The 27990-nt window shown below is 37.8% G+C and overlaps 2 protein-coding genes across 5 annotated transcripts in view; both read right to left on the minus strand.

Moving 5' to 3' along the window:
* Positions 1-19736, minus strand: part of gmds (GDP-mannose 4,6-dehydratase) — a 66784-nt gene extending 47048 nt beyond the window's left edge. Inside the window, exons 1-5 of the mRNA XM_056259944.1 lie at positions 19581-19736; positions 13594-13638; positions 13061-13148; positions 12075-12184; positions 165-357 (exon numbers count right to left, since the gene is read on the minus strand). Of these exons, the coding sequence (XP_056115919.1) occupies positions 165-357; positions 12075-12184; positions 13061-13148; positions 13594-13638; positions 19581-19676 (532 nt within the window). The 5' untranslated portion in view covers positions 19677-19736. The remainder of the gene's footprint in view (positions 1-164; positions 358-12074; positions 12185-13060; positions 13149-13593; positions 13639-19580) is intronic.
* Positions 19737-21586: 1850 nt separating this feature from the next.
* mylk4b (myosin light chain kinase family, member 4b) overlaps positions 21587-27990 on the minus strand; it is a 52195-nt gene continuing 45791 nt past the window's right edge. For 3 of the 4 annotated variants that reach the window (XM_056259941.1, XM_056259940.1, XM_056259938.1), the window contains exons 2-14: positions 27824-27911; positions 27261-27585; positions 26289-26524; positions 26099-26204; positions 24418-24511; positions 23567-23676; positions 23242-23383; positions 23089-23159; positions 22866-22994; positions 22624-22776; positions 22449-22527; positions 22316-22364; positions 21587-21800 (exon numbers count right to left, since the gene is read on the minus strand). In XM_056259941.1, coding sequence (XP_056115916.1) covers positions 22320-22364; positions 22449-22527; positions 22624-22776; positions 22866-22994; positions 23089-23159; positions 23242-23383; positions 23567-23676; positions 24418-24511; positions 26099-26204; positions 26289-26524; positions 27261-27585; positions 27824-27911 — 1578 coding nt within the window. In that variant the 3' untranslated portion in view covers positions 21587-21800; positions 22316-22319. The remainder of the gene's footprint in view (positions 21801-22315; positions 22365-22448; positions 22528-22623; positions 22777-22865; positions 22995-23088; positions 23160-23241; positions 23384-23566; positions 23677-24417; positions 24512-26098; positions 26205-26288; positions 26525-27260; positions 27586-27823; positions 27912-27990) is intronic. The other variant, XM_056259939.1, reaches the window with a different exon arrangement.

Below are 27990 nucleotides of genomic sequence, written 5' to 3' on the forward strand. Positions count from 1 at the left end.
AATAAAGGTGAGTTGTCTTGACTTAATGGCAATTTAAATTTGCATTACTGAATAAGACTATTAATCTCTTTCAAAAAAATCGTACTGACCCCAAACTTTTGAACGGTAGTGTACATATTTTATAAATATACCAAAAAATGTAAAGTATAAGTGTGTGTGCTGACCATAAGGGGATCGTGGGTAAAATGGCGTGGTCTCTTTCTGGGGAATTTCCTGTACTTTCCCATAGAGCTCACTGGTGGAGGCCTGGTAGAAGCGGACTGTGTCAGTTAAACCGCAGGTCTTCACAGCATCCAGCAGCCGAAGTGTGCCCACCCCATCAACATCTGCGGTGTACTCAGCCAAGTCAAAGGAGATCTGGCAAACAAAAAGCGTGTATGCATAAGACTTAATGCAAAAGTATACAAGTAAATGGATAAATGAAATTCAGTGTTATGACATAACCCAATAACATAGGCCAAAAAGTTGCCAGAGTCAACATAAACATAATTTAAGGAAATATGAAAACAAGCAAGTGTCTGGTAATAAAACTCGGCACAAAACCCTCAAAGCTGAGAGAAACATTCTTGACCTTGATGGTTGATATCAAGTGTCTTTGTTTGCATAGAGTTGCATGCTCTGCTGTTAGTGGAAAACACACAGAGCATCAAAGGGTTTGTCTTCTAGCTCATGTAAATTGGGTCAAACAACTAAATGTTGTGTATGAATAACTGTATCCGGTGCATACAACTTGCAAGCAATCAAAACAACAACAAAATACTATCTGACAATATTGTATTTTTTCTGTTTTAAAGGTTCTCTAAGCGATCCTGGGTGACGTCACTTCTTGTTGACGTTCGAACTATTGTCAAACAAAACGGAGGCTAGCTAGACCCTCCCTCCTCCTCATCCGCACACTAACCCCCCAAACCACACCCCCAAACCCTTCTTGTCGGTCATTGGCTGGAACAGTTTGTTATGTTTTGGGGAGCGGGTCGCTGCAGTTTGTTTTTGGTGCTGTTTGTGAAGCATGGGCTGTCTACAGAGATCGCGTTTCTTTACAGTGTGTTCAGGGGACAGGCAGCCAGCGGATAGTGAGGAGATGTTTGCTGTATGTGACAAAAAATGTTTTGGCCTAAAAAACACATGACATCGCTTAGAGCACCTTTAAATGTAGTCGCTTTATCTAAGAAACCTCTCTAGTTTGAATTAATAGTGTGCTTGATGGTCAGTTTTGTTCATGTGATAGTTTCAACTAACAATCTGAACCTCAAAAGGTTTTGTGAACTGATTCACTGATAAGATTTGACTCAAAAGAACAATGTTCACAAATCATCGTCGTCCCTTCTATCATGAAAGCGGGATAGAGAACAAGCAGATGCCAAGATTATCTGTAAATTTAGATTTTAATTGAGGCCTGTTTCTCACAAAACTCTGTAAGATTAATGTAGTGCACAATACCAGTTTTGTACTTTCGCATTGATAACTGGAAACCCTATCTGCATGGAAGAAAACAACCATTGACAACAACCATGTGTTCCACAAAGAAAGAAAGTCATGGGATATGTAAGTTAGGGTCAAGGGTACGAGTTAGTTAATAAATGAACATTTTTGGGTGAACTACTTTAATATTGCAAATAGTTTGGGGTGCTACATCATGCGACTGAATTATTACATGATGCTGCTCTAGTTTAACGAGTTCAGACATACTTAATTCCCAAACACAAGCGAGCCGGGGAATCCCTGACTGAAACTGAGATGGTAAAGATACGGTGAGAAAGACAGACAGGGACTGAGCAAAAGAAAAGAGAGGGAGAGACTAACTAATCTAACCTGTTCCTCAAATTTGACACACACTTCTCAGAATCACACCTACACAATTTACCAATGAGACAAACCCTCTGCAACAGGCATGATCTGAATTCGTTCTGAAATAACCAAGTGCGCATCTGTAACCACACCTCAGCATGAAAACAAAAAGCGACTGACAGCTGATTATCGTGAGACTGAAACGATATTTAAGTGTCTTCGCAACGCACATTCGCAGCGCTTTCAAAATAATCCTTATAATGCTGCAAAGGATTGACTTTAGATGTGTTGCTTGGCGGTCGACCAATAGCTATCATTACCGTTGCTGGGATAATTAGCCTTAAGTTTTTTGGACTGTGCAAACATGCTCTTAAATGTGTGCCAAAACATTCAATCATACCAGTTAGAACTAAGAGAGACATGTTTCTGTCAGGTACAAGTAGATTTATGTTTTTAGATTGTGCCTTGCGGAGAGCTTTCACGGCATCTTGCCACCCCGCAAGCAATTTTCATTTCTTGGGCATTGTTTTCTCCAAACAAACAGCCAGGACACTGATTACAAATGTCACAAATATGCCAAAATAGTGCTATTAGAGGAACACCGATACCGTAATTTGCTCGTTCCAGCCGTTTCTAGTAGCAGTAGCCATTGCGTTGATGCAAGAGAACGTGCTGTGAACTCCAAATTGCTCCCTGTATGCATTTGTAGGCTAAGAAAAGACATGGAAATTACAGGGATTTGGTTGTTTATGTACGTGCTGTCGCATTTTACGCGTTATCCAAAGTGAGTAGCAGACTTGTAGAAAATTGTGCAGCGAAAGCAATTTCTTTGTGTTTCCACAGCAACTTGGAACTGTCAGGGGGGCAGAAGTAATGTCTGACATTGGGAAAGTCCCCGTGCCCCAGGCGACTCATGCACAAGCGAATACCCTTTTCTCTCTTGGCTCTACCTACCCCCCCTCCCCCCAATCGATACTACTCCTTCACTCCTCACGGCTTCGGCATGTCAGGATTGGAATTCATCAGCTAATTAAATCTATGCTTGAGATGACACCAATTTCCCTCGCTCTTCTGCCTGCTCAACCAGACACGCTCACCTCATCATTCACTCGTTCCCTCAAACATAAACACACATGTAAACATGGCAACAGCCTGGATCATTATGGGCTGCGGTTGGGGTTGCCCCAGGCGCAAGCTGTCTGTAGCAATCGCAGAGCTAATACAAGCTTGAGTGTGTGAGAGCCGAGGGAGGGAGGGGAGAAACCATGACTGCCAATAATTAGGGAATCATTTAGTCCTTAAACTGTCTCCATCCTTGTAAAAACAAAGCTCTATTTTTACCACATCTTTTGTCTCCAGAAGACAGCGTTTCTCAACCATCTTTGTCTCGTATAGCCCCACAGCTTCAACAGTAAGGCTCAAGTACCCCCTTCATTGACACAAAACTAGAGATTTTTATTTTAGTTTGTCATTTGATTAAAATTAAAATTAAATAAAATAATTATTTTTAAACTAGAGAAGCATCATATTTTATTTTCTAATTAATTTCAAAAATTAAAACAGAAATAAATAAAAAAACATCACATTAAATTTTATTTTAATGTGTCGTTTTTAAATAAGAAAAAATAAAAACAAAACAAGATCAAATAAAATAAATAAGAAACTTATTTTAAAAATCTATTTAGATTTAAAAAAATGATTCATTTAATAAATAAGAAAATAAATAAATATTATAATAAATAAATAAACTAACTAAAAACTAAATAAAACAACAAGAGGCTGACCTTGATGAACATTTAATTTCAAACACGTGGCTAAAAAAAATGACATCAATTTATTCTGGGAAGGCCTTCCATTAGATGTTAAACCAAGTCTGCGGGATTTGTACCTGTTCAGTCGGAAGAGCATCAGTTAGGTCAGACACTGACGTTGGGTGATGGGTTCTGGCTCACAGTCGGCATTCAAATTCATCCCAAAGGTGTTTAGGTCTGGGCTTTGTGCAAACACTTCTAAAGTGACGAGTATAGTGCAGTCCACATAATCCGACCACACGTTTTTCATCATGCTATTTCATTTGCTTGAGACCAGCACAGACACACACAAGTTTCTATTCAGCTCCTGACAGGTGACAGTTAACCTTGCGCTGACAGCAACCAACAACTACCACATGCGAGTGGTCTCTGACTGAACCAACTCTCTGACACACACACAGCACGTGTCATCACAGTTGACAGGTGCTGTCATTTAGGAGCTCAAAAGAATGAGGTGAGCAATTGTGTGTGCTTATCTGTATGTCAAGCAGGCTGCTATACTAAACAATGTTGAAACTGACAATGCACAAACTGATATGCCAGAATCTGCAACGCTGAGCATCCGCTTCAATTTTGTTGCGTTAAAAGAACTGAGCAGTGCAGAATGCGCTTCAGATTAACACAAAAAACACCACAATATCAAATACGAGTGCTTGACCTGCTTATTTTGAGAGAAGATGATGAATGCTTCCAAGCTATAAATAGCTGTAATTATAGACTCTGGTGTCTAGTAGGTCTTTCTGCAGACCAAATTCATTACCATATAATTTTTTTCCCCCTCAAATGTGTGTTGTCATTACATGCCATCCACTAACCTGTCTGAAATAATCCAACTCACAATCTCAGACTGACTGTCACTTGTCCAATCGATTACCCTTCATGCCCGCTTCTTTTTATGACTTGCAAATGCAAACATTTTGTTCTCTGCATTATATTATTTAAATACACCACAGAGGTAATGTGATCTAGCTGGATAACATGACAAAACAATAACAAAAACTAAACTAAAATATATATAAAAATATACTGTAAATTTAAAGGGTTGGTTCAGCATCATACAAACCGATCGTGTCTCTTCTTAAAATTCAAACTAAACTGCTCAATTCATATGGATTAGTTTTATGATCTCTTTATGAACTTTTTGAAGCGACAAAATGGTAGTAGTGTTGCGGTCAATAGAGGGACAGAAAGCTCTCAGATTTCATAAAAATATCATCAATGAAAGACTTATGGGTTTGGAATGACATGAGGGTGAGGAATTAATGACAGAATTTTCATTTTTGGGTGGACTATCCCTTTAAATTTATCAAACACACATAGTATATGTTTCTAAAAAATAAAGTAAATAGCTTTTATGTGTTAAGGCTTGTAAAAATATTGTCAGGGCAGTACAAATTTAAGCTGCTGGCCTGACGGGGGGCAAAAAATATCGTATCCTTATTGTTGAGCCCTGCTTGAATATCTTGACCTTACAGAGCACAGATCTAAAGGTCATGCAGACAAATGGCACCAGAGAGAGTCCAATAATTTGCACAGCTTAAAAAGGAAGGAGAGAGGTTTCTGCGATAGATGAAAAAGCACAACGTGGCGCTTTGAGATTTTTCCACCAATCTGCATGAAATTAAAGACGTAAAATAGAAACATTGAGTAAAGTACAAACATTGATAACATTTCTCTGAATATAACGTGATAACTGGTGGCTTATGTTTTTGAATTTAAGCTCTTCTCTTGCATCCTACTTTACATTTATCATAATCTTAAATGTCATTAATCATTTTTAGAGTTTACTTTGGAATCACACACTACACTAATCTGCTGTTGAATATTTCCTGATCCTAGTCTTCCAGTCACTTGAGCCAACATCTCTGGTAATGCTATGATCCAAACTATCATTCTTTATATTTATTCTTTCATTCTGTTCAACATCTTAACCTGATGTAATACTAATAATACTAATAAATAAGAATATGCATAAATCAACACAAGTATATAATAAAGGCTTCTCTTGACAAATGTTAACACCTTTAGGGCAGGGCATGAGACAGGAATGTGTCAGTTTATACCACACAAAGGATGAATTGTTCATTGCAATACCTGCTTTTACTCTGCAAACGGCTATTTTCCACCTCTCAATCAAGCGCCGAGTGCTTGTCGGAGTGAATTCACAAAAACTAGCATATTTTTCAGATGTACCATGGAGTGTCAATCAGACTCCTTCCAAAATTTGACATGAGCTGATGTTGATAAGTCAAGCCATCTTAACCCATTTTCTTAGACTGAATATTGCCAAAAAAGACAATGTGTACTATATGACAGATCTTACACTCGTTCCTTTGCCTAACGTGAAACGGTCAATTATGTGAGACTAGAGATGTCAAAACTGTTTTTGTTTTTTGACAACACTGCTTGATGTGCTTCATGTTGCCACTTTCCAAAGATTGTTAGGTCATCTTTAAATTAAAAAAGAAAAAGAAAAAAGAGCTTCAACACACTTGCATCCACAAACTAAGTGATGTGTCTATTACTGACCAACAAAATATGCACACAAATGCTTAGTGGGACAAATAAATAAAAATGACCCACTGATTATAATTAATATAATATAATATAATATATCTATAAAAATATACAAAATGATTAGTCTACCGAGTAGCAAATACAGAAAAAAAGATTACATGTCTTTTCTACCGCTACCAGTGTCTGAATAAGCATGTCATACAACATGTCTACCACACAAACAAATGTGTTTAAAATGCATCTGTATTCCAACCCTTAAAAGATTGACAGAAATGGGAGTGCAAAGATTTTTATCTCTCATAATTAATCACTAGTTTAATAGGTGCTGTCATTTAGATCAATCAAAATCATGTTTTTAACGTGATGTAACGCCACTGAATAAAGGCCTGTTTGTTGGCGGTGACGTCAGTCGTTGCAGGTGACAAGAGTGGAATGATTTACACAAGCAATTAACTGTGTGTGTCTGCGTGAAAGCGAGAGCGCCTGCGTCCTCTAGATACCCAATTAGGAAACTTAGGCTCAGTGTAACACAAAGTCTCCTACATTGCAACAGCGACTTTAATAAAAAATGCTGTCGTCATTAGCGGAAATGATTCTTGAGCTGAAAGAATTATCTTTCAGTGTGTCACTCCGGCATTCTCTTCTGCGTTTGCTGTGTCACATGTGTCTACAAGCATGTATACAATGCCAAAAGTCTTACCTAGACAACACTTACATTTTACATCAAACACATTCATAAGCGAACACAAAACACGGTCTAGTCCAACACCTGTGTATTAGCTACAGCTCTGCACTAATCCAAACACAAACACAAAGCTCATGCCAATCACACCCTACCTAACACTGTGAGCAAACAGATTCTGCCGGCAATATAAGAGAGATATCTGTGCAAACACAAAAACACATTCACAATGAGACTTTCGGAGTCGAATAGAAACATACTAACTGTTTGGAGTTGACGGAGAGGTCAACTCAGAACAACACAGCCCAAATACCACAGATGTTCTTTTGTGTTCTCAGTTTAATTACTTTAAAATGAAAGGAAAAAAGTCCTAAAAAGTGATTCGGAAAGAATTAAATTAAGCATCAAGTTCCTCTAATCAAACAGGGTACATTCATTTATGATTTTATTTTTATTTTCTCAAATACACACTCTGCAGCCCTTTGTGTGTGTGTTACTTGCCTCACCTCCTCAGCCAAAAAAAGTGCCTATCATGTGATCTAAGTTTGATGTGGTCGTACGTGACTAATTGTAGTTTGCTATCCCACAAGGCAGCTCCATTTGTGGTTATTTGATAATAACCGCAAGGTTTAAACTTGTACAAACATCAAAATGTAAAGCACACTGTGCTTTTTTTGGTGGTAAAGTCTACATTATGGTTTACAGCTTTTCTTTATCTCTCGCCAAACAACATGCTGAAATGCATGTCAGAACCGTTTGCATTCACATGTAAATAACGCCTTTATCTCTCCATTGTGTTTGCACACAAAGATGGTATATCCCATCTGAATAATGCAGTGTTATTTTATTGTTATCACCTCATATTTCATGTTAAGCATGTCTAACAGGTGCTATAGATTTTCCATTTTAATGTGATAAATTAATTATTAGATTTGATGGATTTTGATATTTTTGGATTTGTATTCAGACAACACACAAAAAGTCATTTTAGATTATATTAAACAGAATCATTAGTACTACTCCATTTAAAGAGATACTGTTCAAAAGTTTGGGGGCAGTAAGGGCTTTTATGATTCTGAAATAAGTCACTTGTGCTTACCGAGGCTGCGTTTATTTGATAAAAAATTCAGTAATATTTAATATATGTTAAAACGTTATTTATTTATTCATGTGATGGTAAAGCTGAATTTTAAGCATCGGTCTTAAGTCTCACATGATCCTTCAGAAGTCATTCTAATATGCTGATTTGAAACTCAAGTAACTCAAGTATTATCAATGTTGAAAACAGTTGTACTGCTTCATATTTTTCTGGATTATTTGATGAATAGAAAGCTCAAAAGAACAGCATTGATTTAAAATAGACTTTAAAATAGAATTTATATATATATATATATATATATATATATATATATATATATATATATATATATATATGTCAAGGTTACTTTTGATCAATTTAATGTGTCCTTTCTGAATAAAAGTATGAATTCCTTAAAAAAAAAAAATCATACTGACTCCACTTTTGAATGGTAGTGTATATTTGTCCCTTGACAATAGCACGTAAATTAAATACAATTTATAGTAGTAACAATAATATTAAAAATAAAACAACTGTTACTTAACACATAATTATATATATACACTCACCGGCCACTTTATTAGGTACCCCATGCTAGTAACGGGTTGGACCCCCTTTTGCCTTCAGAACTGCCTCAATTCTTCGTGGCATAGATTCAACAAGGTGCTGGAAGCATTCCTCAGGGAGTTTGGTCCATATTGACATGATGGCATCACACAGTTGCCGCAGATTTGTCGGCTGCACATCCATGATGCGAATCTCCCGTTCCACCACATCCCAAAGATGCTCTATTGGGTTGAGATCTGGTGACTGTGGAGGCCATTTTAGTACAGTGAACTCATTGTCATGTTCAAGAAACCAATTTGAAATGATTAGAGCTTTGTGACATGGTGGAAGTAGCCATCAGAGGATGGGTACATGGTGGCCATAAAGGGATGGACATGGTCAGAAACAATGCTCAGGTAGGCCGTGGCATTTAAACGATGCCCAATTGGCACTAAGGGGCCTAAAGTGTGCCAGGAAAACATCCCCCACACCATTACACCACCACCACCAGCCTGCACAGTGGTAACAAGGCATGATGGTTCCATGTTCTCATTCTGTTTACGCCAAATTCTGACTCTAACATCTGAATGTCTCAACAGAAATCGAGACTCATCAGACCAGGCAACATTTTTCCAGTCTTCAACTGTTCAATTTTGGTGAGCTCTTGCAAATTGTAGCCTCTTTTTCCTATTTGTAGTGGAGATGAGTGGTACCCGGTGGAGTCTTCTGCTGTTGTAGCCCATCCGCCTCAAGGTTGTGCGTGTTGTGGCTTCACAAATGCTTTGCTGCATACCTCGGTTGTAACGAGTGGTTATTTCAGTCACTGTTGCCCTTCTATCAGCTCGAACCAGTCTGGCCATTCTCCTCTGACCTCTGGCATCAACAAGGCATTTCCGCCCACAGAACTGCCGCTCACTGGATGTTTTTTCTTTTTCGGACCATTCTCTGTAAACCCTAGAGATGGTTGTGCGTGAAAATCCCAGTAGATTAGCAGTTTCTGAAATACTCAGACCAGCCCTTCTGGCACCAACAATCATGCCACGTTCAAAGTCACTCAAATCACCTTTCTTCCCCATACTGATGCTCGGTTTGAACTGCAGGAGATTGTCTTGACCATGTCTACATGCCTAAATGCACTGAGTTTCCGCCATGTGATTGGCTGCTTAGAAATTAAGTGTTAACGAGCAGTTGGACAGGTGTACCTAATAAAGTGGCCGGTGAGTGTATATATATATACACACTGTATATGTTTGTACTGTACACTGTAAATATATATAAAAAATACTTTGATCAAATTAAAAGATTTTTTTCAATGCCATAAGTTTTCTTTTTTTTTTTGCTACATAAATTATTAGAACATCAAATTTAAAAAAAAAACTTTAATAAAACAGGAACAGGGCAAAAGGAGGAATAGTTTGTCGAACGCTATTATAAATCATTTCAACATTATTCAGTCGTACTAACAGAGAGCTAACATTTTGCTGTGCAACATTAGACCTGAACACCCCATAACTATTTTAATTCAATCACAGCTCATTACAGTCTTTACACTTGTTGTCTTTGTCATATCCTTCAGATTTATCTGACCAACTCAAACAGGACTATGGATGCTCACAGACAAAGACAGAATGTGGAAGGAGGGAAAAAAGCACCTCACTTTCTTCCTGAAACATTCCTGTAAGAATAAACAAATAACCTACAAAAACCGCCAAGCGGTACTCTCAAACAAAATAGCACTTTGCTGACCCCTGTGTGTAATAACTGGAAACCGAGCATGTGTGTGTATGTGTTTTCTATGCCACTCTTTTTGCCATATCCAAACAAAGTGCGGTGAGTATAAAATGTAAACTACAATCAGAGAGTAGCAGTGATCTACCACTTCATCACAGCGGGCACTGATTGAAACGCCTATCTTTAATGAACATACCCGGCTAACACACACATTTACAAGTTAACAAGCCTAAACTGAAGGTATAATTAAATCAAGCTTGTTTATTTTTCCACATTGCAATCCTGATTGCGGTTGTCACAGTATGACAGCTATCTTTAAATATGAACTACTCTCCCTCAGTCTTATATCTGTGCTTAAAGTACGTTTATTCTCTTTGTTGAAGAGCCACAGCTGTACTAAAGCTCTATTGTGATACTGAGCATCCTGCTGTTATCTGTCATCACAGCAGATGATCCTCCTGATGGGACACCCAGAACACCTCCCAATTATTAGAATGGATGCCTGTCTGTTGGCCAATGTTTCTCAGTCAGTTTCCATCTGAATTATTTAGTTCCATATTACGGCAGCTGCTGTATTTAACTGTACGTGTTCAGTGTGAGCCTGCAGGTGCTGTCTGGATGTTTCCATCCTTGCAAACCAACCATTAAGGCTCATGAATCATTTTAGACAAACGGTGGCTCTAAAAAGTATTTTAACAGTTAAGCCATATTTAAAAATGTATGAATGTCTTTGAATTATATAAACAAAATATCAAACCAATTAGCATTTATTTGAAAATATATATAGCACAAATGCACGTTTTAAGCAAAACATTTCACAAACGCTACTTTGCTAGTACACCTCTGTGAATTTAAGGGGAACTGACTTGAATCCACCAAAAATGACTCAAAAAAGCAGCAATAGATCTAAGAAAATAATTATTTGGTCACTGTTCACTGTGTCTAGGAGCGGTTCACGCAGAACATGTTTTAAAAGCATGAGACGCAGGGAAGTGGAGTGTTTTTGAACTTATTGAACTTTAGCAGCGTATTTTTTAATGCTGCGTCAGGCGAAAGACGCTGCAAAAAAGTGCAACAGACAGTCAAACATGTCAGTCCAGGGCATGTTTACATGTAAAAGTAATGTAATAGCAGAGCAGTGGAATGCAAAAACCATTCTGTGTAGTTTGTTTATGGTTGAGCTTGACAACATGAAATCAAAATCGACCCTTATTCACTTTCTTAATAAATGTCTCTGGTCTTATTGTGGATACCATAATCTCTTATCAACCTATAATAACTCTCTCAGTTTTGCTGACGTAACGCATCCCGGAAGTCTGGTTGAAACGTATTAGGCTACAGCAAAATCATGACACTGTTATTTCTCTCTAATATCAGATGAACACTTTTAATTGGTTTTTCCTGTGACTGAACATCAGAGCAGAATGAGCATCTGAAGGAAATTATGTCAATATTAACGTCTCATTCATATCCCTCCGCATTGTCTTGTCTCATTCTGCTTTTGATCTTCTTATTCAGTCATCTTCCTCTCTTCCCTCCTCTCCCTCACTTTAACTGCCGGTTGTGCTTGTTTCCCATAAATTACCCTGTGGAGCACCCACACAGAAGTTCACACACACCATATGATGGCCAACTCTCTGACTAACATCCCCCTGACCTCATCCCAGATGACTAGACATTAGGGGTGTGGGTAAAGGAACAGAGAGTGAAAGAAAGTCTTCTGTATTTGGTTAAGACTTTTTCCTTTTCAAAGAATTACTTGGATAGGGTCATTTGTTCACCTCACAGACACTAAGAAAGAAACCCAAGTCATTATGAAACAGTTTGCGTGTGTGTGTCCGTCCAGAAGGAGAGTTTGAGAGTCAGCAGACAAAGAGGATCTGTGTGATTGAGAAATACAGAGAGAATGAGGGTGTTTTACCTTGACGTGACTCTGCGCTCCCAGGTTGTATATTTCTGTGGGTTTGACTTCATTGATAATCTTCACCAAGCATGTGCTGTCAGTCAAGTCCCCATAGTGCAACTTCATGTCTATGATGGACGGAATAAAATCATTTTTTATTTCACATAAAGCAATCTGATATAGCTTTACCGCCGGCCCGGGAAAGTTTTAGAAAGTGTTTTATCCTCCAAAATCTGCTCAAGTTAAAAGATTGTCACCTTAGCGAAAGCTACCAGACCCAACACAAAGAGATCATAACCATGTCTAAAATGTTTATACATTCATTTTCTGAAAAATGTATAGAGCTGCCCATCACCGGACCTACTGGAAAGAGATATTCGGAGTCTGTCTCTGGATTTTCGTGCAAAAATGTCATTCTTTTAAATTTCATTCTGATTTATTTTTACCTTTCAAAACCAGATACAGACAATAGATCTATTTGGATGGCAATTGTTTTACATAGTGACTAGTCAGTGACCTTATTACCATTTGAATCGTACATGTCAATGTTCTTCTCCTACCATCCAGGAGAAAATTCCGTTAGTAGGTACGGCTGTAAGTAGGCAATGCATTTTGACTTCAAAGGACACTAGTATTGTGTGGGATTTTTTGTAAACCGCCATACTTTTGGGGAGTGAATTGTGTCGTAGAAAACTGTTGTCACTCCCACTCTTGTTTGTACAGAATGGGATTAAGCACTTAAAAGAACAGGGACAACCATATTTGCATTGTGTAAGACCAACACAAAATAAATAATTACCATCCAAATAGTTTTTAAGAACATTTACACTGAAATCATGAAGGAAAATACATACATACAAAATAAAATAAAAAATACTGAATGAACAACTTACAACACTTAGAGGGTCCAATACCTAGTGATATTTTACACAGATTAGAAGACATTTAAACTTTTAAAAACAAAATAAACATGATTTTTATTATAGCCAGGAAGTGAAACTCACTTCCTTCTGTGTGCGTTTGAGGGTTATGATAGAGGTGTTCAATCCGGCCCGTGTTAAAAGAGCTGGATCTGCGGAGGATACCATGAACCTGTCCAAAACAACAAAAAGTTAATCTCATCTAAGTATACATGATTTTAAATAAACTGTATAGACACCACCGTTCAAAAGTTTGAGGTCATTGAAAAAAGAAATACATACTTTTACTCAAGTGATGTTACAAAAGATTGCTATTTCAAATTAATGCTGTTCTTGTGAACTTTTTATTAATCAAAGTATTCTGAAAAAAAAAAACGTAGTAACATTTCACAAATACACACACAGTAGTGTATTTCTTTATTTGTAAAAACTGTTTAATGAGCAAAACATTTATAAAAATGTATGAAAATGAAGTTTAACTTTAAATGAGATGCAGCCTGTTTAAATCTTATTTTTGATTATTAACAGGCAGTGAGACAGATTTGCATCAGATCAATGTGGGAATGATTTCTGACGAGTTCGTAAGATGTCTTTAAGGGTTACATTGGCTTACCCACCTCATAACCTTTAGCCAGCAGAAACTCAGCCAGGTAGGATCCATCCTGAAACCACAAAGAGGGAGAATTATTTTGGGTTTTGAGAAACACACACACATTTACGGCAAGCATTACCCAAGAGAGTATGCAACACAATGACCATTTCTTTCTGAATTCCATGAGCCAGACCACAGCGAATACACGCCTACATTATACAAATACGCATTTTCGCACACGTACATGCTCGTGTCGAGACTCACCCATATGTCGTTCTAAAGCTGTATGACTTTCTGTCTGAAACAACTGTTCCTGCCTCACTGGACAATATTATGGACAAACAGACATTTTTCAAAATATCTTCTTTTGTGTTTCAAAGAAGAAAGAAGATCATACAAGTCTGGATCAACATGGGGGTGTTTAAATAATGACAGAGCTGTCATTATTGGATGAACTATCCTTTTTAACGGCAAAAAATTTGAGCTCCATACATAGTCTGCAAAGAATGCAAGAAAAACAGTTGGCAAGACGGCTAACAAATAAATAAGGAGTGCCTATATGAGCTACATCACAATGTAAGCCAGTGTAATACAAGCTTACTTAATCATCGGTGTGCATCACACACACACAGACAGACAAAGAGCATTAATGAAGCAAACAAGGCCATCATGTCAGTCATTACAAGTCTGACAGCTCAGTCTAAGCCGCTGAATCCACCTGACTGTCAAAAAGTGACACGGCCGTACCCGAAAGATATGTTTTAACCTAAAACATAAACAACTTTGGAGGCCTGCTGAGTCTCTTTCATTCTTATTCTCGTCTCCTTCTCGTTCTCCCTTTTTCCCCTCTCATACTTCCCGACCGCACATTCTAGAACTTTGGAACATTCCGCCCCGGCCATGGCATTCCGCCCCCTACTTCCTGCTGGGGTGATATAGGCAGAGTCCCAAAGACCTTTGGGGAAAAAATGAGAAGCTCTAACAGCCATGTGTGTGCCTGTAATGTAAGTATATATATGTCCGCAGAGGAAAAGATGTGCTTAAAGATGCATTTCCGTTTCCTTTTCACACCGTTCAATGGGCATTTACATACATAACATTCAATGTCTGACCACCTGAGGCTCTCTGTGCATATGTGTGTGTGACACAAGCAGTGCCAACTGCAGCGCAGACTCATAACCCTGATAAAAAGCAGCTTATCGTCACACTGAGACTGTAGGGAAACGTTGCCTGTTTCCCGCAGATTACGTTCATAGACAGGAAACCTAGACGGACACGACATTCCAACCAGTCTGTGCATGCACACACACAGGTCTATCTTGTAACCCACCATCTCAGGTTAATCACTTTATGTCTGAATTATAAACTTAAATCATTTTTTAATGCTTAATCATCTCTTGTTTTGAGTCAAAGTCAAACCACGTGTGCGAAACATCTCAGAAATGCTGGCTAATTTGGAAAAACTTTCCATTGCAATCACCCTTATACACAACAACGATAAATCTATAGCCCTTCAGACCTCTGCATTAGACACAGGCTAATTGTTCGTGGCAAACTGTGGATGCATTTATGCTGAGAAAACCAAAATGGCAAAGGAAAGAATGAAAGCTAATCAAATAAGCCCACTTAACTTGCCCAACCAAACCAGTCCATGTGTCAGTCTCTCTGTCTGTGACGTATCATCTGTGATTGTGCACGTACTGCGTGTTGATTTGCTTGTGTGACAAAAGGTCCCGTACATTTGCCCGTGACCGCAGTAAAACAGTCGTTCTCTCTTTACCGCATCAAAGCACAATTCCAAACAATTGGCTCCGTGTTCCCTTGTGAACCACAAGTGGGCGCAACAATTTTAACATAATTAAGTGCGTACATCAAAAAGACACTAAATTGAAGTTTTCACTATTCATTTCGGTAATGGAAACTGCGTTTGACACAGGCGGTAAAGTGCGTCCAGTGAGGGTTGTCTGCTGACACCAAATCATAATTGAAAATTAAACTGCAGCTCGTCTCAGTTGGTCAACTCATCTTTTGTTTCTAAGCACATCAATAATAATAATAATAACAATAATAATAATAACCATCAACATCGGCCTATAAAATAAATAGTCGGGGCTGTAGTACCGTTGCTTATTGGTCCGTTTTCTAGTGTAGGCCTATACAACGTGTAAACAGGCAAAAAAAAACATTTTCAAACATGTTATGCTAAATGTTACTGTATATAAAAAAACAACAACAATATATAACTGGGCCAGATTTACAATGTCCTATGTAATGCGGTCTAATTTTGGTTTAGAAAAACAGGTGCAATACTATTGATAGTAAACACTATCAATAGTATTTTCTCTAAACTACATCGGACAGAATGCATCAGCAAAGAACATGCAAACACGATTCAGTATGAATGATTTTTGTCATTCGACCGCCCTCTGCTGTTCATCAAGAAAACTGCATTCTGACTGTTTGCTTGCTGCGCCCTGCCCAAGTTGACGCTTTTATTATGATGAGACGAACCAGGAACTTCCTGCTTCAGTCTGTTAATGTTAAATCTTAAACACCACGTAATGCAAAACATTCAAGTTATGCGAGATTTTCCTGACCACATGCACCCAAACGAACGTTAAAAGCTGGTCTTTCCTGTTAATCAAAAGAGCTCGATTACAATTAACGCAATGTGGCACGCAGACGGCACAGTGTTACACAATTAAACCACGTCAGTTTCCTCTGGGCAGCACCTCAAAATGTGAATTAAATTAATGCATTTTTTATTTAAAACAAATCTCTTCTTATAAATCTTAAAAATAAATAGAGTTTACTGACCTCACTATATATATATATATATATATATATATATATATATATATATATATATATATATATATTAAAATCACTCATCGGGAGGAAATTAGCAAGAACTGCACAAATAATGTTGATAAAGTATAGCATGGAATAGCCTTCCCCAACTTGCAGACAGATTTTTACAGGAAGAAGAGTCAGTGTTGTTCCACTCAATGTTAATGGCTTCAAACAGTTAATTCATGAGAGATTGAAAAAATGTCTCACAGTTCATTTGAGCTTAATGTGAGACCAAATATTCACTATAAGGTTTCAATCTGGACTCTGGCCAGGCCAAAACATGAGCCTGATGGAATTGTTCTTAAGCCACTTTTTGGTTGTCTTTGCAATTTGAGAAGGAGCATTGTCTTGTAAAAAAAAAACCCAACAAAACCCTGATAATTCCTCTTAAGCAAGTTATTCTGCAACATTCTCCTGTACATCAAAGCATTAATGACTTTTCAGTGAAGTAGCCCACCAATACCAGCAGCTAAAAAGGCTCCTCGGACAATGCCAACTCTTCCTCCATGTAGTCTGTCACCATCACAACAACTGACAAATGAAGGTTAGGCAAGCTTCAAGCTTCCTCAGTAGAATATAGAAACCCTTTGAGTTTGCACAATAACAATGTGAGACTTCTAATGAAGTCTCATGGGAGAGGCTCTGCACACGTCATCTGAAACAGGCATTTTACACTCATTTAATATTTACAAAAGCTAACATTTCCTCATCTTTATGTATCCTGACCGGAGCATAATTTTAATTTGACTAGAGTGTGTTTGTAATCATGGGTGTAGCCTTTAATAAAAAATAAAATTTAATTTACCAATAGCAATATCAAAATGAGCAGCACTTGCCTTGTTAAATATTCATATGGTTTATACAGTCGCAGACACTTTTATGTGTTGTATTTGTTTTCAGTTTTGGAAATATACTGTTAAATATACCAAACATTTACAAATATACTATTTTCAACCGAAATTATAGTTATGCCCTTTTGTCTACTTCCTATTCTGAACAGTTTCAACTGTCTTTAATCAGCAATCTGGAAAACAACAGCTTGCTACCTGCTTATATTTTGAGTGAACCTTTATCAAATATGTGTTACAGAGTTCTCCCATAGTGCATTGCGATATATAATGAAAAGCGCATGGGTGGGGATAGATAAGCAACAGCCGGAAATGATGGGCCTCTCCTTTATGTACACGACAGCTGTAAATGTTGCTTACCGTATGCAAATTGTCAAAACAAACATTTTCATTCCAGCCACATACAAGTGGAATAAAACGTCACCACCATTACAGACAGAACAGGGCACATTTTATACAGACATATGCATTATCTTTAGGCAATACAACCTAGTTGTGCCCAAATTACACACTATACACTATGTATGCACTCAACTAACTAGTGTATGAATTTTATAAGGTTATTTTCAAACGTTCCAAAGTTGTTTTTTAAAGTGCATTTGAAGAACACTTTTTCTTTTTGGAATTTTCAGTGCGAACACACTACTCGCACTATTTAGCTATACCACAAAAAATCCCATAGAATAGTGCATAGGTACACAAAAAATTGGACACACCTACTGTAATAATAAATGAATACAAAAAGAAACAACTGGGAGAGTACACATAGTAGATACTATTTTTCTAATGTTTGGGAGTGGCAAGTACATTTAGTTAACAGTGAGAAGGGCAGAGCTCTTACGTATGTAAAGTTATAGATTTTAGTGAAAGTGATGGTCATCTTCGTAGTAATGACACATAACATCAAATATTAATCATCAGTTATAGCCTATACTAAGTATGTTGTGGAAGAGGCTGGCAGTAGTGCAAGCTCAGGTGTCAGTTTTTGCCTTCATTCAGACCACGTGTGATCATGAAACTATATTAAAATAATACAATATTATTATTAATAATAATACAAATCGCAGAAAGATCCAGGAAGCTACAGCCTAACGGAGAGTACATATTAAAGTATTAAAAGTTTTACAAAAATAACTTTATTTATAGCAATTATGGTATGTTAGCGAAAAATTATGGTTACCATGGTTAACACAAAACGTTAGTAAGGAGATCTAGCCTTGCAGTCAGTGTGTTTAAAGGGATAGTTCGGCCAAAAATTATATTTAAACCATGCATTACTCACCCTCAAGCCGTTCGAGATGCATATGTCAATCTTGTTTCAGACGAACACATTTTCAGTTATTTTAGAAAATGTCTTAGACCCTTCAGTGGATATAATGTGAAGCAATGGGGTCCACATCCTTCAAGTCCCAAAATGTGCATATATCCTTCACAGAAGTCATCCATCCGGCTCCAGGGGGATAAACGAAGGCCTTATGAGGGTAATCCGTGCGGTTTTGTCGTAAAAATATACATATTTAAAACTTTATAAATGAAAATATCTGACTTCCGGCAACGATCGACGCGCGTTCACGGGTGATGTTTTGCTCTGCTCTCTGCATAGCTCTCTGGCTGCGCGGGCGCGTTCGTTCTACGTCACGACGCTACGTCCTACCTCGTACGCCGACTTCCATCACCCGTGGACGCGCGTCGATCGTTGCCGGAAGTCAGATATTTTTATTTATAAAGTTTTAAATATGTATATTTTTACGACAAAACCGCACGGATTACCCTCATAAGGCCTTCGTTTATCCCCCTGGAGCCGGATGGATTACTTCTGTGAAGGATATATGCACATTTTGGGACTTGAAGGAGGTGGACCCCATTGCTTCACATTATATCCACTGAAGGGTCTAAGACATTTTCTAAAATAACTGAAAATGTGTTCGTCTGAAACAAGATTGACATATGCATCTCGAACGGCTTGAGGGTGAGTAATGCATCGTTTAAATATCATTTTTGGCCGAACTATCCCTTTAAATGTGTTTAATATAAGTCTGTCACCGTTTACTCAACCTAATGGAAGGATGTTAGAGAGACTGACAGCGCCTGTTACTATTCTCATCTCTCTTTTTTTCCTCTAATGAAACTGAATGATGACTGAGGATGTCATTCGGCCTGACATGATATCTCATTTTGTTTTCCACCGAACAATTAACGTGATAAGCGTTTGGAACAGCATAAGGTTGAGTAAATATGACAGATTTTCATTTTTAGGTGAACTATCCGTATATACCGTCGCGTCGCATGTAGAGACAATCCTTCACATTACCTGCCCGGTTATGCCTGTAATGATGGCCACTTTCCTCTTCGTCTTGCTGCCTCCGTTCACATCACCACTGGCCGACGCTGCTGGACACTGAGCCATTGTCTGGAGCTGGTTTCGGTTCGGACTGAGTCTTTGGGGTTGCTACCTGCGCGATCGTTTATAACGTACAAACCTGCAAACACATCCGAAACCCCACCGGCACTCCTTGAGAAACACATCAGGAACCTGCACTCAGCGGCCAATCACAGACCAGAGCGCTAGTGACGTACGCACCACAGAATAAAGAGGAGACAAATCCTGTTTGCTTAGGGCGTACAAGTATCACAGCGTCCTCTAAAGGACTCGATGTTCAGGAGGAATTAAACAAACAACTTTTTACTTTATCTCTTCATTTTAATTATTATTATTATAATAACAACACGATCATAAATATTATATATAGATATATTATTATTATAAACAATATAAAATAATAATAATAAATAGATTTTTTCCTAGGCCTAAATCACTGCTGAAAAAAATAGCCTAAGCAGCTTTGCTGGTCTTCCAGTCTGGTCAAGCTGGTCTGTTGGCTGGTTTTAAACACTAAAGGGGTTTTAGATTCACGTCGGTATTGACTGCATCATAGCCGTAGATCTAGGTTTTTAAATGTTGGATATTAATTCATATAATTTTGGATACAGCACAATGTGAGGTAAAGTGACGTGAAGGCCAAGTATGGCAACCCATACTCAGAATTTGTCCACTGCATTTAACCCATCCAAATCAGTGCAGTCACACTCATCAGGAGCAGTGAGTAGTGAACACACACACACCCGGAGCAGTGGGGGTTAGGCGCCTTGCTCAAGGGCACCGTTTCCTGTATGCACGACTGCCCCCCATGCATGTTACATATAAAAGAAGAGGAAGGAATGAGCGAAACAATCAAATGTTTTTTAAAATATATTTAGTTTAATTTAGATAATATTTAAAGTTCTAAGGCACATACACCACATAAGGCACTTACAACAATATACAAGAACTAATATACTAAATATTATTAATATAGTATTGACATGTTTTAATTTTTCCTGCTAGTTTATGAGCTATATTTCAGCCTTCTTTAATCCAGTCCTCACATATACAGAAAGCGAAATCAAACATATAAATTAATAAATCTTTTCTCATTTATGATTAAAAATGAGACTTTCAAAACATCGGTAGGTAGTGTTCTGTTTTTTTAATTTGCCTTCATGGAAGGTGAGATGTTTACTACAAAGAGAGGGAGTGAGCCAGTCTTGGATCCAGTGTCCCAGTCTCAAATTTCAAGCTTAAAAAAAAAGTCACAAAAAAAAAACCCCCAATACAATAAAGTCTGAGATCAGCAGCTTGAGGCATTAGCTAAGCATTTAAAGCTCATGGGATTCTGAACAATTCGTTTTATACAATACATTTGCCCTAGAGGAAACCCTCTAAATGATATTATAGAATAAAATATGGTAAGTGAGAGGTGCATTTGGGGCATGGCTATTTGTGACAGATAACAGTAGGTACAAGCACACAGAAAAACTCAAAACTCTGTCACTTAGAACTCCTGAAAAGCATAAAAGACATAATGTTTCATTTGCAGGATTACATTAAGGTATCTAGACTTTCAAGTGTAAAATACAGTACGGTAGTTCCTGTGCGAATTTCAGTCTAAACAAAACTCCAATGCCCTCACAAATATCACGTGATTGAAATGTTACCATAAACCTGTGACATACAGAATATTACCATGATAAGACTCAGTACAGTTGTGCATAATATAGAGTATAGCTGAAGATTTCTCTTTTGCACTTTTAGCCATAAACATCCTTCTTCCAGTCCTGTCCTATTATAAAGTGCACATGTGAGACCAAATAACTGTAGTATTAACTATCTGTAGTATTTTTTTAATAAGGCAACAGCTAAAAGACAGTTAAAACCCACTTAAACCGAGACAAGAGCACAGGGCTAGTTTGTCATGCAGCCATAAATATTGGTTACCATTTTACAAATGATGAAATATTTTTGTAACACAAGAGGAGAGCAGTATTTTTAATGTGTTGAATTCTGTTTTAGTTTGAAGTTGAGGTAAGCAAGTAACATACATGTCCAGTACAGTATGTGACTGTAATATTAAACAGATGTTGTGTAGTTGTTCAGGTACAACAGTATTGGTCCAGTTTGTCACCACGGCACAAGGAGAGCCAATGATCACTTCTGCAGAAAACAAGAAAATTACTGTTATCCCCCAGTGAAGTTAATCATATGAGACAGTCAATGACATACAAAGTGCAATCAACTGAGTTTTATCATTTATTGTTATCGGCTAATTGTTCAAGTCAAAATGAAAGGGAAGTAGAAACAGATATTTTTTTCCATATTGTGACATGCATCAATGTGTAATGGGTTGTCGGAAAAAAATGTAGGACTTGGTTACGGTACATCCATCGGTTGTTGATTGGATTTTAAGATGCGTTGTGCTCAAAAGTTGATGCAGATAAATGTGGCTTTGCAAAAGTGAGTTTAAGCAGACTAAATGATTGTAAAATTTCTGCAATTTCCTGCATACATCGTTTACCAGAAGATTTTGATTAAACATTACAAGGTCAAATCATTTTTTTTATTTTTTTATTAAATGGGTGCAAGGATGAACTGTTCTCAATAAGCTCTATATAATGCATTTAGAAAACAGATGGAGTGAATTTTTTATTTCACGTCGATGCATCTCTTACCTGTTTAGCCCTCTGGGGGAGGGGCATGTGAAGAGTGACACTTGTTTTTCTGTCAGAGAAACACATTCATTAATTATCTTAATTTGCATTCATTCATTAAAACTACTATCAAAAACTCAAGGCTGTTATTAACCTTATGGTGAAGACGGAAGTGAAGCGCTCTGTCTGAAAGCCATGGGTGTTTCAGGGACTGGGATGCACTCATTCTCCAACTGCATGAAAAAAGAAATATGCATCAAAACACAAACATACTGGTAAAAAAAGTCCGATTTTTGTCAGATTAAGCCAATTTCTGGGGACACACAAACCTTTTGCTCTTCACAAGCAGGCGTGTGATAAAGTCTTTGGCCTCCTCGGAGATGTCGGCAAACTCTGCCTCTTCAAAACTCCACTGACATGCCAGGATATTATTTAGCGTCTCATTATCATCCTCACCCAGGAACGGAGACAAGCCACTGAGCCTAGAAACACAAACAGAAGTACGTTTTCACAAAACTTCCTCCTTTTGTATAATTATGATTGTTCATTGATGTCTATGTTACAGACTCACAGCATGTAAGTGATGACACCTAAACTCCACATATCGGTTGGGAATGAGACAAATTCATAGTTGATGACTTCAGGAGCCAGGAACTCAGGAGTACCAAAGTTCACCCTCAACTTTTCCCTGGGTTTATATCTGAAAGGAAGATGAAGAACAAATCGGTGTGAGAAAAACAGTAGATTCATGAAGATACAAATGAAGAAACACAGACACAGATACAATTACTTACCTCCTTGCAAGCCCAAAATCGATTATCTTGACCTTGTTTGTTTCTCGACTGACACAGAGAATGTTTTCAGGCTATTGAAACAGTAAAATGTATTCAGACTTGTTGTTCTTATGCTGCTGTTTTAATTACATTTTATTTAAAATAATGTGTTACCTTTAGGTCAAGGTGTAATATGTACATCTTGTGCATATACTGAAGACCTTCACTGATTTGCCTGATGAACAGCACTGTGTCCAACTCGGTCAGCTTATAGTTCTCATCTATGATCCGGTCGAACAGCTCTCCACCATCAACACTAGGCGGTACACAATATATGTTAGCAGCACATTCTGTGATTCAAGTTAAAGTTCATTCTGTGATTCACATTCAAGTGATTCTTAAATACGCTAGGAGAAAGAAAGCATGAATGAGATTTAGTTAGTGAGAGAGGCTGTCTGTATGTGAGACAGAGATGTATGTGTTTGTGGATGTAACTTACTACTCCATCACTAGAATGATTTCATGTCGAGATTCAAAGGCGGCGTAGAGCTGGATCAGATTGGCGTGATTCAACTGGTTCATCACTTCAATCTCACACTTTACTACCTCCTGACAACACAAACATGTAAAATCTGTGATTCATTGCTACACAATTATAAGCAACGGGTTCTCACTTTTGTTCATGGACCAGTGTTGTTAACTAAATCTAAAACTATTACAAATAATTTCTGTTAGTTGAAATAATGCTGAAATAACATAAAATATAAATATTAGATTAAAATTTGGGAAACATGAAATTAGAAATCTTGCTGTCATAGTGGTGTTTGGTTTAGTTTGTTTTCACTTGGACTAGGGTTAGGTTAGGGTTAGCCTGTCATCACGTCACGTGTCATCTTCACTGTCATTATCAGTTCAGCTGTGTTTCGTTAATCACTGTCATCTGTGTTTGCATTTAAGTTCCGTTTGTTCATTCAGTCATTGTCCGATCTCTGTTGTAAATAGTGTGTGTTGCTGCCTGTTCTGTTGTCCTGTATTTATGATCATCATCATTAAACCTTCGTGTTGAAAAGATACCTTCATCTTGTTCTGTCTTCCTGCAACCACCCGTAATACTTGCCTTAGCAACTAACTAAAATAAAGCAACATTTAAAAAAAAAATATATATATATATAAAAGCACAAAACAAATACTATAAAAGTAAATGACTGACTCCACCCGCACACAGTGTCATTATATCACCAAGTGGTCCATAAGTTGATTGGCTGATTAAAACTTAAACGTAACTGAAAAATTAGAACCACCACCTTAAAGTCATAGTACTGATGTCTTAAAATGGACACAGGCATTTACCTTCTCTTTCTGGCTCCTGGCTTTGATGATCTTGGCTGCTAATATGAGTCCAGAAGATTTTTCTTCACATTTGTGAACCATCCCAAAGCGTCCTCTATTACAATCAAAATAAGACAATACAATTTTAAAATTGAAAACAAACATATTTAATGCACAAACACACCCCATTTAAAGTCTAAATTCCCACATTCTTTGTAAGGCCACAGAGGAAATTCCCTAAATCTCCTTTCTCTAGCTATTCACTTTCACCAAGGTCTAAAAATATGTTGCCCGTTGTAAGACTGGAAAAACTGTTAGGCGGATGACAGAAAGTCTGGACTGAGAAACTACTCCTCAAGGAAACAAAGGACTCTCCTGAGAATTAACATTTGAACACTCTCTTGCATAAGTAACAACGCCATCCGAGCGGCACATCACTGAGCAGTTCATGCTTCACCCTTACAATCTCCTCATCACCCATCTCTTCTCTCCTCATGCTGGGATAACCCACAGATCTATATGGTTTAATGTGAGCAATTATCATACAACACTATTCATGTTTGGTATCATTTGAAATGTCTCTGTGCGACTGGTACAATGGTCTCATCCCCACAGATGTAAACCAAAAAGCCAATAAAGGTTTTAAGAGTTTAAGCCCCGTTCACACTACACGCGACCAAGCGACGCGATACCATTCATTTCAATGGGGAGCTGGCGATTTCCGGCGACACGCGCGACAGCGACCGTTGGCGACCGGATGGGGCGTGTCTGGCGACGCGACAAAGTTGAGACCTGTTTAACTTTATGCAAATGAGGAGCGAATTTCGGGAGCGACAACCAATAGGAGCGGAGCACGTATGACCCTTCTCCACATCATTGGATGTCATTCATAAAGGCAACCAGTAGTGGGAACTCCCACTAGCGACCTCATCGCCAGCCACTGGCGACATGCAGCGACAAAGTCGCTTGTAGTGTGAACGGGGCTTTAGAGATATCTTGCTTACAGAGGAGGGTGGGTCTTTCATGCAAACGCCATCCTGTCCTCAAAAGGTGTAAACTCTGAAGACCATGATTGATGCAAATTCCCATTGTTAGCACATGTTTCCATGTGAAAGAGGTTTCTGTCTTGGGCTGATTATTTAAAGAGATGTTTCAAGAGGCTCAGTGCGATTTGTAATGAGATCAGCCTGTAATGCTGAATGTCATAAACTTTCACATGTCTTTTCATCTTTCGTTAAACGGCCGGCGCGAAGACCTCAAAGCGACATAGATATGTAAAATATAAAGTAAAGAGTTAAATAGAATAATCAAATGTGTAGCGAAACTATTATGTACATGACCAATAATAACCAATTGGCATTCCAACCTAAATTCGAGGTTGTGATAAAATGGAGTCAGATAAAAGTTTAATTGGAAATAATTAGTTTGCCACGCTGAAAAGACAGAAACCTTCATCCGCTTATCGGAAACTGTTGTTGGACAGGCCTTACAACATCTCTCTCTCTCTTAAAGTTTTTCCTTCCAACACACACACACGTCTGTCATTTTCATCCCCTTGTGTATCATGTGTCCTGTAAGCTCTAAAATGCTTAGGAATCTTATGCCATGGGTTTAATATCACAGGCATCCTGCTTTAAAAATTCCTCTGATGCTAACCAGCCTATCGTAATATGATGTAAGATTAATATCTTCTGTAACTCACCCCCCGAGAACTTCCTCTTTATTGATAGTGTAGTAGCTGGTAATCTGGTGGGTTTTGGGTGTCACAAGACGGTGCTCAAATGGTGCAGGTGGGGGAGGGGAAGAATCTGTGGAAAAGATTAGAATATGTAACTAGAAAAGGGAAATATAGGCTATCTACATTATTCTCAGACCTATAGCAATTTTCTTACCAATGACATATTCGTCAATTTCTGACTCTGCATCTGTCCTCTCCTCTTCTGTCCCCGCCTCCAGTCTCTCTGGTCCAGCCTCTGCAGCTTCAAGTCCTGCCTCCTCTTCCTCCTTTAATTCCTTATCCTCTTCCTCTGACGCCTCCTCCACTCTGCTTTTTTTAAGGTCATCTGTCAGAGTCTCGTCAGCAACATGCCTCTTAGTGCTGAAAGTTATTTCCAGATTCTCCTCACAGCTATACGAGTGTATCAAGGTAGAGAGAGGTATCAAATATAAAATACATCTTAATTTAGTATATCAAAGTACTTCAAAATTTATTTCTTTACATAAATTAACTGTATTGAAGTTTTAAAATTTGAAATGGAATATGTTTATTTTGGAATATCTTTTTTTACTGACACTATGCTTCAAAAGTTTGGGGTCATTGAGATTTTTATTATTCAGCAAAGACATTTATAAAGTTTTTTTATTTCAAATAAATGTTCTTTTGAACGTTCTATTCATCAAAGAATCTTGATAAATATTAAGCAGTTTTCAACATTGCTAATAATAATATGTTTCTTGAGCAGCAAATCAGCATATTAGAATGGTTTCTGAAGGATCATGTGACGTTGAAGACTGAGAAATGGCTGCTAAAAAAGTATGAGTTGCTGTCACATTAATCATTTTTACAAAATTACAATTTAAAGTAATTGTTTGCTACTTTAACAACATTTCACAATGTTACTGTTTTTACTGTATCAAAATAAGAATTTCAGCCTTGCTTTTAAGAGACTTTTTCTCAAAAAAACATTAAACAAATCTTAACCCCAAGCTTTTGAATGGGTGTATTTATTTACACTGAATCAATGTCAATTTATTTATTCTAAGCATATTATTTGTTTTGTAATATTCAGATGAAATTTTGCAGGGTTTAATACTTCTGATCTTTATTTGAAAGTCATTTACTGAACAAAATATTGAGGATGTACCTGTCTGGTGTGCTTTCATCAGTCTGGCCAGATGAACTTGGAGCAGCTAGTTGCCTCTCCTCTGATAACCATAATGCCTCCTCTTCCTTTGACCTCTCCTCTTCCTCCTTTTTATCCTCTTCTTTTATCTGCAATAATTCAGCAACGATTTCTTGCTCTCTTGCCTCGTCTTCCACTGCAGCCTCATCCTTTCTATCCTTATAGCAGTCTCCTTTTTGCTCCAGGTGTGCAACTGTGCCAGCTGCTGTCTCTGTTGTGCATTGAGAAAGCTGATTGTTCTGTTGATTGAGCTTTTGCACTTCTTCAAAACCAGCCTGAACTAAGTCTGGAAAAGGGGGGGATTAGTAGCCTACATACAAAGATGGAAATAATGGAATAAAATAGTGACCCAAAATAGCACAGAATCTTAAACATTTCTTCATTTTTATGTCAAACATTTCTTTGTTTTAAATCTGACAAAATGCTAAACCTTTCAGCTTATTTCCAGGTTCAAATTAGATTTGGAATCCTATATTGTCAATGTGATTTCTAGCTTTTGAACCCTACTGTATGTTTTTTCTCACCTGATGCTTCCAGTGGTTTCTTTCTCTTCTGGGTTTTTAGCCCCTTTGGGTATACTTTAGATTTCTCCTTCCCATCCTTTTCTCTAAACTAGAGAGAGAAAGAAACGACAGGAGAGAAAGAAAGAAGAGAGACTTTACACAAGTTTAAGTCTATGGTCACAAGATTA

Source organism: Rhinichthys klamathensis, unplaced genomic scaffold, assembly GCF_029890125.1.
Source record: "Rhinichthys klamathensis goyatoka isolate OS25496 unplaced genomic scaffold, OSU_Roscu_1.1 h1tg000170l_1, whole genome shotgun sequence".
In the NCBI taxonomy this organism is placed as follows: domain Eukaryota; kingdom Metazoa; phylum Chordata; class Actinopteri; order Cypriniformes; family Leuciscidae; genus Rhinichthys; species Rhinichthys klamathensis.